The sequence below is a fragment of the Schistocerca gregaria genome, chromosome 1 (genome assembly GCF_023897955.1).
Source record: "Schistocerca gregaria isolate iqSchGreg1 chromosome 1, iqSchGreg1.2, whole genome shotgun sequence".
Lineage (NCBI taxonomy): Eukaryota > Metazoa > Arthropoda > Insecta > Orthoptera > Acrididae > Schistocerca > Schistocerca gregaria.
The window spans coordinates 543,202,399-543,216,306 of NC_064920.1; the positions used below are offsets into that span (position 1 = coordinate 543,202,399).

Genomic DNA, 13,908 nt, shown 5'->3' on the forward strand with positions numbered 1-13,908 from the left:
GTCGTCTCGACTGCTAGTGATACGAGGCACTTGGGATACAGCACGGCGTTCCGTATTGCCCTCCTGAACCCACCGATTCCATATTCTGCTAACAGTCATAGCATATCGACCAACGCGAGCAGCAATGTCGTGATACGATAAACCTCAATGGCGATAGGCTACAATCCGACCTTTACCAAATTCGGAAACGTGATGGTACGCATTTCTCCTCCTTACACGAGGCATCACAACAACGTTTCACCAGGCAACGCCGGTCAACTGCTGTTTGTGTATGAGAAATCGGTTGGAAACTTTCCTCATGTCAGCACGTTGTAGGTGTCGCCACCGGCGCCAGCCTTGTGTGAATGCTCTGAAAAGCCAATCATTTGCGTGTCACAGCATCTTCTTCCTGTCCGTTAAATTTCGCTTCTGTGGCACGTCATCTTCGTGGTGTAGCGATTTTAATGGCCAGTAGTGTATATACTTCATGGAAATTTGCGGTTTGTTGCTTGCCGCTTTTATGGTGTTGCAATTGTAATCGCCAGCAGGCAGTGCGAACGCGGTTGCCAACAAACTGAGAGGCGAAGGGTACAAAATGAGTGACAGTTTGTTGGTGCAGAGACGGGGCCTAACGGACGGATGTGAGGTCGCCTTCGCCGGAAGCCCCTCGCGGGGCCCACGTTGCCGGCTGGGCGGCAAGTTCAGCGTCCTGGCCTCACCTGTGCTGTCCGGGGGTGGCCGCTCCAGCTCCAGTTCTTGCGCCGCCCCCCCCCCCCCTCCCCCTTCCGAGGGCAGTGAGTGGTGGGCTCGCGGTTCTCCGCAGTCTGCGCGCGGCACGCGGCCCAGACGTCAGCGGCTGCCGGAGAATGCGCTGCGTGAGTACCCATCGCCCACGGCCGCTAGCTTCGCCTGCGCTGCCCTGCCTCACAGCACGCCGCGTTAAGGAGCACTCCGCGGGATACCGCCTTCCCACTCGCACGTTCCTCCTCCTGATAGCCACGAGAAACTAAAATGACAACTGTACAGCTGACGTTAGGCGGAAACACATCAGCGAAATATGGCGCGAGCATTCGGCTACGCTACACGTCAGTCTCTTACCATAACCATTATTTAGTAGTCACAACCAGACTGTGACCTTTCAACGTAACCTAGACGTCGGACTACGCTACAGACCTACATCTACATAGCTGCTTTGCAAATCGTACTTAAGGGGGGTATGACGTCAAACGGGCCAACTAGGAGCAGGAGAGGCATCACAAGACATTTTAATTTCCAATGTCTATACTTTTACAAATAAATTCATGAAAGTTTGTCAGCATCACCAGGAAGGATTCAGGATTCACACTCATTGCAGTGGAAGTTCGAAAAAATTACAAAATAATTTTTTTTACTTGCGAAATTTCATCATTTTTTCACTTACTAATGGCTGCATTTGTTGCTGTAGGTACACTTTTTTTCATAAGTTAGAGAGATTCTTCGATGAATTTTGCACAGCATACATACCATACTTACAAGTGTATGAAACTCTAGGATTTATTAAATTACGAAAAAACGAATGTGCTATTATATTTTAAACTTCATGTTTAGAAAAAACACAAATTTTGTAGTTAATTACCTCAATTTTTACCACAGTTTTTAATAGATTTGGAAAATTCTAGAGTTTCATCTACCTTTAAATGTGGTTTGTATGCTGTGCACAATTCATCCGAGAATCTCTCTTACTTATGAAGAAAATTGTACCTATAGCAACAAATACTGCCATTAGTAAGTGAAAAAAATGATTAAATTTCATATGTAAAAAAATCATTTCGTTATGTTTTCGAACTTCCACTGCTATGAGTGTGAATCCTCCATCCTTCCTGGTCGTGCTGACAAAGTTTTATGTATTTATTTGTAAAAGGATAGACAGTGGAAATTAAAATGTTCTGTGGTGCCTCTCCTGCTCCAAGTCGGTCCGTTTGGCGTCCTACCCCTCTTAAGTCCTGGTAGAGGCTTCATTGAACCACCTTTACAATCATTCTTTGTTACTCCACTCTCGAACAGCTCACGGAAAAAAACGCACACCTATGTCTGCCCGTGTGATTTCTGATATCTCCCATTTTATTATGATGATCGTTTCACTTTGTGTAGATTGGCGTCAACAAAATATTTTCACAGTCTGAGGACTGGTGACTGAAATTTCGTGAGAAGATCCCGCCGCAACGAGAAACGCCTTTGTTGTAATGATGTGTACCCCAAACCATATATCGTGATGTCCACCCCAAATCCGGTATCATGTCTGTGACACCCTCTTCCCTATTTCTCAAGAATGCAAAAGACGCTGCCCTGCTTTGAACTTTTTCGATGTACTCTATCAGTTCTATCTGATGCGAGTCACACACCGTGCAGCTATAGTTCAGAAGAAGAAGCACAAGCGTCATGTAAGCAGTCTCTTTAGTAGACATCTTACATTTTCTAAGTGCTCTGCACATAAAAAGAAGATCTGCTTTGCTTTCCCCGCAACTTTATGTATGTGAGCGTTCCAATTTAAGTTATTCCTAATTGTAATAACTAAGTATTTAGCTGAGTTTACCGTATTTAGATTTGTGTGATTTATCGTGTGAACGAAGTTTAAGCGATTCCTTTTAGCACTCATGTGGATGACCTCACACTTTTCGTTATTTAGGGTCACTTGCCAATTTTTGCACTATGCACTTATCTTTTCTAAATCGTTTTGCAATTTGTTTTGATCTTCTGATGACTTTACTAGTCGATAAACGACAGCATCATCTGCAAACAACCTAAGACGGCTGCTCAGATTGTCTCTTAAATCGTTTATGTAGATAAGGAACAGCAAAGGGCCTATAACACAACCTTGCAGAACGCCAGATATCACTTCTGTTTTACTCGATGACTTTCCGTCAATTACTACGAACTGTGACCGCTGTATTATGTTTAAATGTTTTTCCTATTCGTGTTTCAAGTGCGCTGTAAAATTGTAAGTTCCTGGAACCCTCTTCCTTCAGTCGGATCGACATTCAGATGCTCTTAAGGTCGTCCCTCCCCCCCCCCCCCCCCCCCTCCATTTGTATCGGTTTTATCCGCTGAGAATCAGCACTATTCTCTGCAGTTTGGATTTTCTGAGCGGGAGAACGGAACAAGCCAAACAATGGGTAGAATGGAGGATAAAATCATAACCTCCCGACGACAATGAGGTCGTTAGGGACATTCAGGGGACGGGGAAGGGGGAATCGGACGTGTTCTTTTCAAACAAACAATCCCATATTCCCCTTGAATGATTTAGGAAAACACGAAAACTTAAAATTTCGATTGTGCCAAGTTAGAACCCCTGCTCCTACCGACCCAGAGAGCAGTGTACAGACTTTACGCCGTCCCGCTCTGTGCGAGATACTTGCTTTGCGAAATCGCGTAAAACAGTAGGCGCACAGCTCGTTGTTTCACATTTTCGCCACCATCGTCAGAAGATGGAGTGCCTTTAGTCACAAGCAGCAAACTCGTGTGCTCTAAGTTGCCATTATTTGACACTCTTGTATTACCAATAAAAGACAGTGGGTCTTCGTTAGCGCCACACGTTGCGCTGTTGAGCATTCGCTCCATTCCCAATGAGGGTAAGTTCCTCTGGTGGTACTTATTCGTTAAACAGTCAGAGTTTTTAGAAATTTCATTGTGTAATTGTTCAACACTATCGTAAAGAATACTTTGTAAGACAATTATTTCATTTCTGATTTTAGATATTGCATTTTACTTATTTCTATATATCCTCTATGTCTTTATCTGTCTGTCTATCTATGGTATGTCAACTCTGCTGCTAGTACAAGATGTACAAGAGAATTTGTCATTTGCAGTAAAAATCGCGGTGGAATAACGTCATGGCTACAATTCACTCGCACTGCATATTGCAATCGCCCCCAGCACTTCCTATTATTCCTTTTTATCATTTCCTGCACTTCCTGTAGAACAATTCCGGGATGCTTTGGGATATACATCGCCAACTTGTATTTTTTTCTATTAAATGCTGTCCACATATTTCCTCCCAGTTTATTCTGTCAAATAAGTCTTTATATCGAAGCTTACTTGTTCACGCCTTTATGACCATCCTGTAGCGTTTCACGTACAGTACTTCAATCTCATTCCCTCCTTTTCTTCATAGCCAGCCTATGTTCTACTTTCACACTGTGCTCCAGATATAGTTTCAGAAAGTTTTGCCTAGTCTTATTGAGAACAATTTGTCGCTATTGCAAACTGCTACTTCAAACTTCTTGATTTTGATGATCTTGTGGAGTCTCACTTTCATAGGCTATTTCCCTTCGTTAAAAAAATGGTTCGGACTGTTGATATTCTGAATGATTATATTATTCAAACAGTATTTTCGGTCAATTAAAGCTTAAAAATGTTTAAATTTGAAGATTTGTGGGTCACGTGAACGAAAACGCTTATTGGCTCAAGGTCAGTACTTAGTGATGGTAAACGCATTTACATTCTTTACGTAACAATAGCAAGGAAATTTGTGAATGCTGATAGTGGAAACCTTCCGAAAGTTGATGCGTTTTCGCTCCACCGATTTAGGCAGCGATATGTGCAAAAATGGACATTCTTTTCCCTGCTCTCTGCAACATTATTAAACTTGCTCAAAACTATGGGATTTTAGAACGTTTTGCAAGTGAGTCCGTATCTTGCATCTAGGACGCGGACTATTAGTCATGAAGTACTATCCAAAGCACAATGAAATGCTTGGAAAGTCACAGTGATGACATCCACATATACAAGACAATCACTTGAGAAAGTGCAGCGTGCATGCTCCCAGGTTGGAATCCTGGCAGCACCGTAAATTTTTAAAAGTGTTACACGAAATACGAAATTAGCGTTAGCAAGAAATCTTTGTGGCAGTTGTTTACACGGTGGGATGTATTATACACTCCTGGAAATTGAAATAAGAACACCGTGAATTCATTGTCCCAGGAAGGGGAAACTTTATTGACACATTCCTGGGGTCAGATACATCACATGATCACACTGACAGAACCACAGGCACATAGACACAGGCAACAGAGTTATGCACAATGTCGGCACTAGTACAGTGTATATCCACCTTTCGCAGCAATGCAGGCAGCTATTATCCCATGGAGACGATCGTAGAGATGCTGGATGTAGTCCTGTGGAACGGCTTGCCATGCCATTTCCACCTGGCGCCTCAGTTGGACCAGCGTTCGTGCTGGACGTGCAGACCGCATGAGACGACGCTTCATCCAGTCCCAAACATGCTCAATGGGGGACAGATCCGGAGATCTTGCTGGCCAGGCAACGTTGGGTGGCACGGGATACATGCGGACGCGCATTGTCCTGTTGGAACAGCAAGTTCCCTTGCCGGTCTTGGAATGGTAGAACGATGGGTTCGATGACGGTTTGGATGTACCGTGCACTATTCAGTGTCCCCTCGACGATCACCAGAGGTGTACGGCCAGTGTAGGAGATCGCTCCCCACACCATGATGCCGGGTGTTGGCCCTGTGTGCCTCGGTCGTATGCAGTCCTGATTGTGGCGCTCACCTGCACGGCGCCAAACACGCATACGACCGTCATTGGCACCAAGGCAGAAGCGACTCTCATCGCTGAAGACGACACGTCTCCATTCGTCCCTCCATTCACGCCTGTCGCGACACCACTGGAGGCGGGCTGCACGATGTTGGGGCGTGAGCGGAAGACGGCCTAACGGTGTGCGGGACCGTAGCACAGCTTCATGGAGACGGTTGCGAATGGTCCTCGCCGATACCCCAGGAGCAACAGTGTCCCTAATTTGCTGGGAAGTGGCGGTGCGGTCCCCTACGGCACTGCGTAGGATCCTACGGTCTTGGCGTGCATCCGTGCGTCGCTGCGGTACGGTCCCAGGTCGACGGGCACGTGCACCTTCCGCCGACCACTGGCGACAACATCGATGTACTGTGGAGACCTCACGCCCCACGTGTTGAGCAATTCGGCGGTACGTCCACCCGGCCTCCCGCATGCCCACTATACGCCCTCGCTCAAAGTCCGTCAACTGCACATACGGTTCACGTCCACGCTGTCGCGGCATGCTACCAGTGTTAAAGACTGCGATGGAGCTCCATATGCCACGGCAAACTGGCTGACACTGACGGCGGCGGTGCACAAATGCTGCGCAGCTAGCGCCATTCGACGGCCAACACCGCGGTTCCTGGTGTGTCCGCTGCGCCGTGCGTGTGATCATTGCTTGTACAGCCCTCTCGCAGTGTCCGGAGCAAGTGTGGTGGGTCTGACACACCGGTGTCAATGTGTTCTTTTTTCCATTTCCAGGAGTGTATATAGCTTCACATTAATCTTTGTCGAAGAAACGGACAACCGAGACTAATTGCATTTAATTTGCGTACACAAAGTTAAATTTTTTGGAAAACATTGCTTGTGCTGAAGGTTTCACCACACGCCCGCAGTACAACTAGGTGTAGGACGATGATGTTTTGTATGCGGAGAAATATAAAGCATGTACAATATGCAGACAACACAAACGTAAGTGCTGTGATGTTTTTGAGTGGAAAATAACGTCATTGTCTGAAGCAGACTTATTTCATCTTTATGTAAGATGAAACTTTAAACAATAAGGATCCTAGTTGCACAGCGTAACTTCATCGAATCACTCCGGATTCACCGTTATCTACTGCGCCCTGGATTTCACACGCAAACAGAGTGAGCTGAGTCGTAAGATCCTTGTTTACAAAACCCAAGCTGATTTCTATGCAGAAGGTTTTTCTTCTCCAAAAAGGTCGTAATCCGCGAGCGTGAAACGTGTTCCATAATTATACAACAGATGTGCGTGAGTGGGAATGTCTCACACTTTTTTCGAACCACTTGTAAGTGTTTGTCGTGCCTCCATTTCCAGTCTCAGACATCAATGGAATTCAGATATACACAGCAATTGTCCACCGTGCTTCGTTATTTACATGGTTGTGACTGCACGCGATTCTGGCCATCTGACCGTTGTTGTGCTTTACAACTACGTTAACATAGTGCATGTTTCGCAAAGTGATGAAATCAGTAGACTTTTCTGTGAGTCTTATTTCTTTGCAGTACAGCGTTAAGGTATTATTTAACTATTGGCTTTTTATAAGTGAAAGTTGTTTTCGATAAGTTACTGTTACTAAACTACGAGTATAATAATTATATAGTTCAAATGCGTGTCCTAAGCTTTCAGGCTGTCTTATATAGACGGTACTCCAAAGCTGTAAGAAATTTAAAGACCACATTTCAGGAGCATCATGAGCTGATTTCTTATGACAATTAAATTCGACCTGTATTGGCCATCATCCTGTGAACGTAAACGCAAGTAGTAAAAGAATGAGCACAAACAGTACTCGTTTGGGGTGTCAGACATATGTACTAAAGAAACAGTATTTGCAAGAACATAGCAATATCATTTGCTTACCTATTGATATCCAGACCATAATCATGAAATGTCACGAAAATATCGAAGACGCATCTTATACAACATATGTTCAATCATCTTGCAATCAACCGTCGTTACGAACATGAACCATAATGCTGCGACACTGTCGAACTCCCACTCCCACTGCCAACTAGTTTTAGAAACGGCTGTCATTTGTTTATGTTTTAGAATGAGAAAAGACTTAAAATAATCGTGGACTACTTAATTCCAAAGCACAGGAACGTAAGGGTCTTCAGTGGCATTGATAGACAAGGTCAGCTAAGTTGTATACGTGAGTAGGTATAAAAGCGTAACACTTGAAGTTGAGAAACTGAAAGAGGATAAAAGAATTGATTAGTACCAGTAATCGACTTCCACAGTCAGCAAGTTATAACTCGAGCTATATTAACTATTACGTTTCAATATTGCTTTCAGTGTTGATTTCAGTGGAGTATAATGCATTAGCTGACATTCTGTTTTATGCACCCCCACCCCGACATCGCCAATATCGAAATGTCTGTTCCATATTTTTGCGATGTTTCGTAGTTATATCTTTCATGTTATGAGGTTGTAGGTACTCTTCCGCTCGAACATATACATGACCCTTCAGACCTATGTATTTTGTTACACTTTCTTTTGCTGTAACTAAAATCTACCAGATGATGATCCATATACACTACTGGCCATTAAAATTGCTACACCACGAAGATGACGAGCTACAGACGCGAAATTTAACCGACAGGAAGAAGATGCTGTGATATGTAAATGATTAGCTTTTCAGAGCATTCACACATGGTTGGCGCCGATGGCGACACTACAAAGTGCTAACACGAGGAAAGTTTCCAACCGATTTATCATACACAAACAACAGTTGACCGGCGTTGCCTGGTGAAACGTTGTTGTGATGCCTCGTGTAAGGAGTAAAAATGCGTACCATCACGTTTCCGAATTTGATAAAGGTCAGATTGCAGCCTATCGCGATTGAGGTTTATTGTATCGCGACATTGCTGCTCGCGTTGGTCGAGATCCAATGACTGTTAGCAGAATATGGAATCGGTGGGTTCGGGAGGGTAATACGGAACGCTGTGCTGGATCCCAACGGCCTCGTGTCACTAGCAGTCGAGACGACAGGCATCTTATCCGCATGGCTGTAACGGATCGTGCAGCCACGTCTCGATTCCTGAGTCAACAGATGGGGACTTTTGCAAGACAACCATCTGAACGAACAATTCGACGACGTTTGCAACAGCATGGACTATCAGCTCGGAGACCGTGGCTGCGGTTACCCTCGACGCTGCATCACAGACAGGAGCGCCTGCCATGGCGTACTCAACGACGAACCTGGGTGCACGATTGGCAAAACGTCATTTTTTCGGATGAATCCAGGTTCTGTTTACAGCATCGTGATGGTCGCATCCGTGTTTGGCGACATCGCGGTGAACGCACATTGGAAACGTATATTCGTCATCGCCATACTGGCGTATCACCCGGCGTGATGGTATGGGGCGCCATTGGTTACACGTCTCGGTCACCTCTTGTTCGCACTGACGGCACTTTGAACAGTGGATGTTACATTTCAGATGTATTACGACCCTGCGAAACCCTACATTTAAGCAGGATAATGGACGACCGCATGTTGCAGGTCCTGTACGTGCCTTTCTGGATACTGAAAATGTTCGACTGCTGCCCTGGCCAGCACATTCTCCAGATCTCTCTCCAACTGAAAACGTCTGGTCAATGGTGGCCGATCAAGTGGCTCGTCACAATACGCCAGTCACTACTCTTGATGAACTGTGGTATCGTGTTGAAGCTGCATGGGCAGCTGTACCTGTACACGGCATCCAAGCTCTGCTTGACTCAATGCCCAGGCGTATGAAGGCCGTTATTATTGCCAGAGGTGGTTGTTCTGGGTACTGATTTCTCAGGATCTATGCCCCCAAATTGCGTCAATATGTAATCACATGTCAGTTCTAGTATAATATATTTGTCCAATCAATACCCGTTTATCATCTGCATTTCTTCTTGGCGTAGCAGTTTTAATGGCCAGTAGTTTAAATCGAAAGTACAAAGGTCAATCAAAAAGTTTCCTTTGGGGGCATTGCTCAAGCGTATAAAATAAGTATAGTAGCGCGACTTCTATGCGGGTATTTAAACACCGATATGTAGGCATGGGATTAGTGAAACATTCGTGTGGTAGATGCGGAAAGGTGATTCATGGTAACGTGTGGTAAATGCGGAAAGGTGACCTATTACCAATTTCGTCCATGGTGCTGCTATTCTTTTGTTGGTTGCAGAAGGACACACTGCGATAGTCATCCATCAGAGAATGAAGAAAGTGTGTGGGGCAGCTTGTGCGTCGAAAACGAGCGTTGTGGAAAGGGGGACAAGGGGAGGTACTGTTTCAGTGTAAGGCGCACCAGCTCAAGTGGGAGGATCCGCCCTATATTCTAGATCTCTCCCCATGCGACCGTCACGTCTTCGGTCCCTTAAACAAGACCTTCAAAGATCGATGAATTTTGTCGGACAAGGATGTGAAGCAGGAAATTATGGACTCTGCTCCGTATGGCCTTCGAACGGAAAGCCGGCCGTTGTGACCGAGCGGTTCTAGGCGCTTCAGTCTGGAATCGCTCGACCGCTACGGTCGCAGGTTTGAATCCATCCTCGGGCATGGATGTGTGTGACGTTCTTAGGTTAGTTAGGTTTAAGTCGTTCTAAGATCTAGAGGACTGATGACCTCAGACGTTAAGTCCCACAGTGCTCAGAGCCATTTGAACCATTTTCTAAATGAAACTTTTTGGTCGCCCCTGATAACTGTCACAATACAGATATTTTTACATAGTAGCTTCTGGTGCTCTCAAATTGACAGTCTTTAAAATTATGTAATTTTGATCTTTTGGATTTACTCGTTGTCTTACTGTCCTCGATTACTCCGTCTAAAAACGCGTAATATGAGGGAACTGTACATCTCAATGAGATGTGCAATGATTTTTATTTATCTCTTTCCTAAAATTGTTCATTTATGCATTTCAGTACTTGTCAATCGAAGTATTTTTGTACGAAGATATTTCTTTCATTTTTCTTCGTATCCACTTTACTAAAACAATTTTTTTCCTCTTCTGTATTCCAAGAGATTATGCATAAGATAGGAACTCTCGAACAAACTTCTTTACACATTCCTTTTAAAATCTTATTTTTGTCTCAAGCCTTTACTTGGTAATTTCAGTTTCTTCCATAATGTTCATTGATAAGTGAATTATCGAAATAGCAGAATTCATTTTATTTAGAGACGCCTTTTCTGTTTTGAAAGTTTGGTAGATATGTATGGAAAAATAGAAGCGGAACGTTGCTTCACGTAAGACTGAATCAGAAGAAACTACACCCACCTTCGAGACGCAATCATAAATGACAGAAACACTGACAAATTTGGAGCAATGATAATCTTACCTTCATCATACATAGGTAGTCAGAGACATGTGCACGACTACACTCAAGGTGCCATGACACCTGACGTTTTCGTGACATTCATATGCAAGTCGTCGTGGCAGGAATCAAAGAACAACTGAGATACGGACAATACGCAATGCATCGTCACGACATAATAGCCCGAGTTTTCCGGCAAAGCCAAACGAGATTTATTAAAGTCATCAAAAAAATAGCTCATCTTTGGAACCGTTATATGCTGGTTGTGCACAATCGAACGGCAAAAACGAGGACTGCCCCACACGCACAATCTCATGTGGCTGCATGAGAGAATTCACCCAATGGATATCGACAAAATCATCTAAACTGAATTTCTCAATCTGCAAGAAGTTTCGGAACTGTACAACATAGAGAAAAACATGATTCGCGGATCATGCTGGCCAGTAAACCCCAATTCGCCACGTAAGAGTGATGGACAATCTACATTTTGGTTGGTTGGTTGTTTCGGGGAAGGAGACCAGACAGCGAGGTCATCGGTCTCATCGGATTAGGGAAGGGCGGGGAAGGAAGTCGGCCGTGACCTTTGAAAGGAACCATCCCGGCATTTACCTGGTGCGATGTAGGGAAATCACGGAAAACCTAAATCAGGATGGCCGGACGCGGGATTGAACCGTCGTCCTCCCGAATGCGAGTCCAGTGTCTAACCACTGCGCCACCTCGCTCGGTGACAATCTACAAAACAGTGCTCAAAACCATACTTGGGTGACACATAAACCGGAGTTGATACCTATCTCAAATGCAGTAGACGATCACCTAAAAATGGCGTCTTCACAGCAAAAATACAAATAAGAGGCAGCGACGATGATGATGATGTTATTTGGTTTGTGGAGCTATTCCATATCTTCTCACGGTCCAGTCCCGCCACTTTCCCTAATGATGAAGAAATGGTAACGGCAATGCAGTTACTGGGATAGAAAATTCCCGTCCCGGTCGCGAATCGAACCCGCGACCTCTGGATCCGGAGGCAGCAAGCTAGCAACCAGCCACGAGCTGCGGATGGCAGTGACGAACTGGAAATAGATAGTCGATGGGTAGTACTATATAAAGCACTACTTTCTAAAGGGTTCCAAGGACACATAAACGTAGAATATTGCAATTCAGTGAAATCCATCAAATATGTCTGTAAGTATGTGAACAAAGGATGTGACATGGCAGTGTTTCAAATATCCAAAGACAGCGAACAACAGAACAGAAACGATTAGATCCTCATGTACCAAATAAGAAGATGGATCGACAGTAACGAAGCAGCGTGGTGGATTTTCGGTTTTCTCTTATACGAACGCGAACCAACTCTGCAACATCTGGCAGTACATATGAAGAGTGGACAGAGAGTTTACTTCCAAAAAGACACCGCAAGAAAAAATTCAAGTGAACTACCTCACATCTCAACATTAACAGATTTTTACCAACTATGCCAAACGGATCCATTCGCGAAAATATTACTATTAGGTCGACGTCACTACCAACTATACGTGGAACGTAAGAAAAATCTGTCGACGACGAAAACTTCCAGTAGAATATCATCGAGGAATCATGAAAATTGGCGTACTAGGCCGAGTATACATCGTACATCCGAACAACGCCGAATGTTTCTATCTCCCGATCTTGCAACAAGAAATACAGGGACCAACAAGTTTCAGAGCTCTCACGATTGTTGACGACGGTTACCCAGGGAAACAACAACAACTGGGAATTAATATTACAAGAAGACTGACTCACAGCCTCAGCAGAACAAATGAGAGACTTTTTCGCCATTATTCTAACAACATGTAACCTGTACAATCCAAAGTAGCTATGGGACTCCTTCAAAGAGTCTATGAGTGATGACATACTGTACCAAATCCGACAAGCTCATCCTGAAAGGGCCATCGAATTCAACGCCGACATCGTCAACGAAACATTCATTCTTCTAGAAGATAAATGTTTAACTATAAACAACCAGATCTTAGTACAACTTGGGATGCAAGCACCCCGAAAAGATGCTATCTGTATGCTAAACTTGCAACGAACTGCCCATTCCGCCCTACAACTGCCGTTGAATATAGCCGAAGAACAATTCCCGGTATGTAAAATTTCAAGAGTATCTGGACGAGGTGAACTTCTAAAGCTAAAATTATCTTATGGGACGAATGCACAATGCCACATAAAAAGTCACTCGAAGGCATGGACAGAGCAATACAATACTTGCAAGGAAACTCTGAAGTGATGGAAGGAGTTCTACTCATACTCCACATACTATTTTATCCCAGAACACCATGGATCTCTACTGAACTGCCATTCTAATCTAAAAGACTACAATTTCCAATCAAATTAGCCTACAGTTCTACTATTATAAAAGCGCAGGGAAAAACTTTGAAATATTGTGGGATTAGTCTCAAAGCCTCCTGCTTCTCTCACGGTGAATTACACCTCGCTTGCTCTCCTACAGGAAATTCGAAAAAAATGTACATATATAGCCCGGATAACAAAATGAAAAATGTTGTTTATAGTCAAGTATAGCAAATAGAATATGTTTTCAGTAACTTTTGTTACCTCTTAAACGTAAACAAGTATTGTTAATAATTAGGATATGTCTTCAATAATTTTTTTTTACCTCATATACTTTAAAGTTTATCCTTTTATTCCAACTACCACACAATCACATATCAACTCCCTGCGCGAAGCCGTGTATCCCACCTAGTCTAACATATAATTCACACTTTTCGGAATTTGCTGAGGTACAATCTCAGAACATTAGAAAATCTCGTGCATTTTATTTGCCTGTCACAATATTATTTCTTTCCGCTTTCTTCGTTTCTATTGGCTTTACTGCAACAAAGCTGAATTAGGTAGCGAGTGCAGAGATTTATGTAATAAACCTGTCTAGCTTCTTTCTCACTTCCATGAGTTTCCCGAATTCTAATATTCGTGCAGCCCTAGGATCAATCTTTATTGTCGTTTTTAGATTAGCAGAAGCTTCAGATGATTTCCACTCTCCTGCACCACGTTTAAATTATTTATCAATTAAAATAAAAATAA

General features: G+C 43.8%; 1 protein-coding gene across 1 annotated transcript in view; it reads left to right on the forward strand.

Moving 5' to 3' along the window:
* Positions 1–805: 805 nt before the first annotated feature.
* Positions 806–13,908, forward strand: part of LOC126355825 (peroxidase-like) — a 245,725-nt gene continuing 232,622 nt past the window's right edge. Inside the window, exon 1 of the mRNA XM_050006275.1 lies at positions 806–854. Coding sequence (XP_049862232.1) covers positions 846–854 — 9 coding nt within the window. The 5' untranslated portion in view covers positions 806–845. The remainder of the gene's footprint in view (positions 855–13,908) is intronic.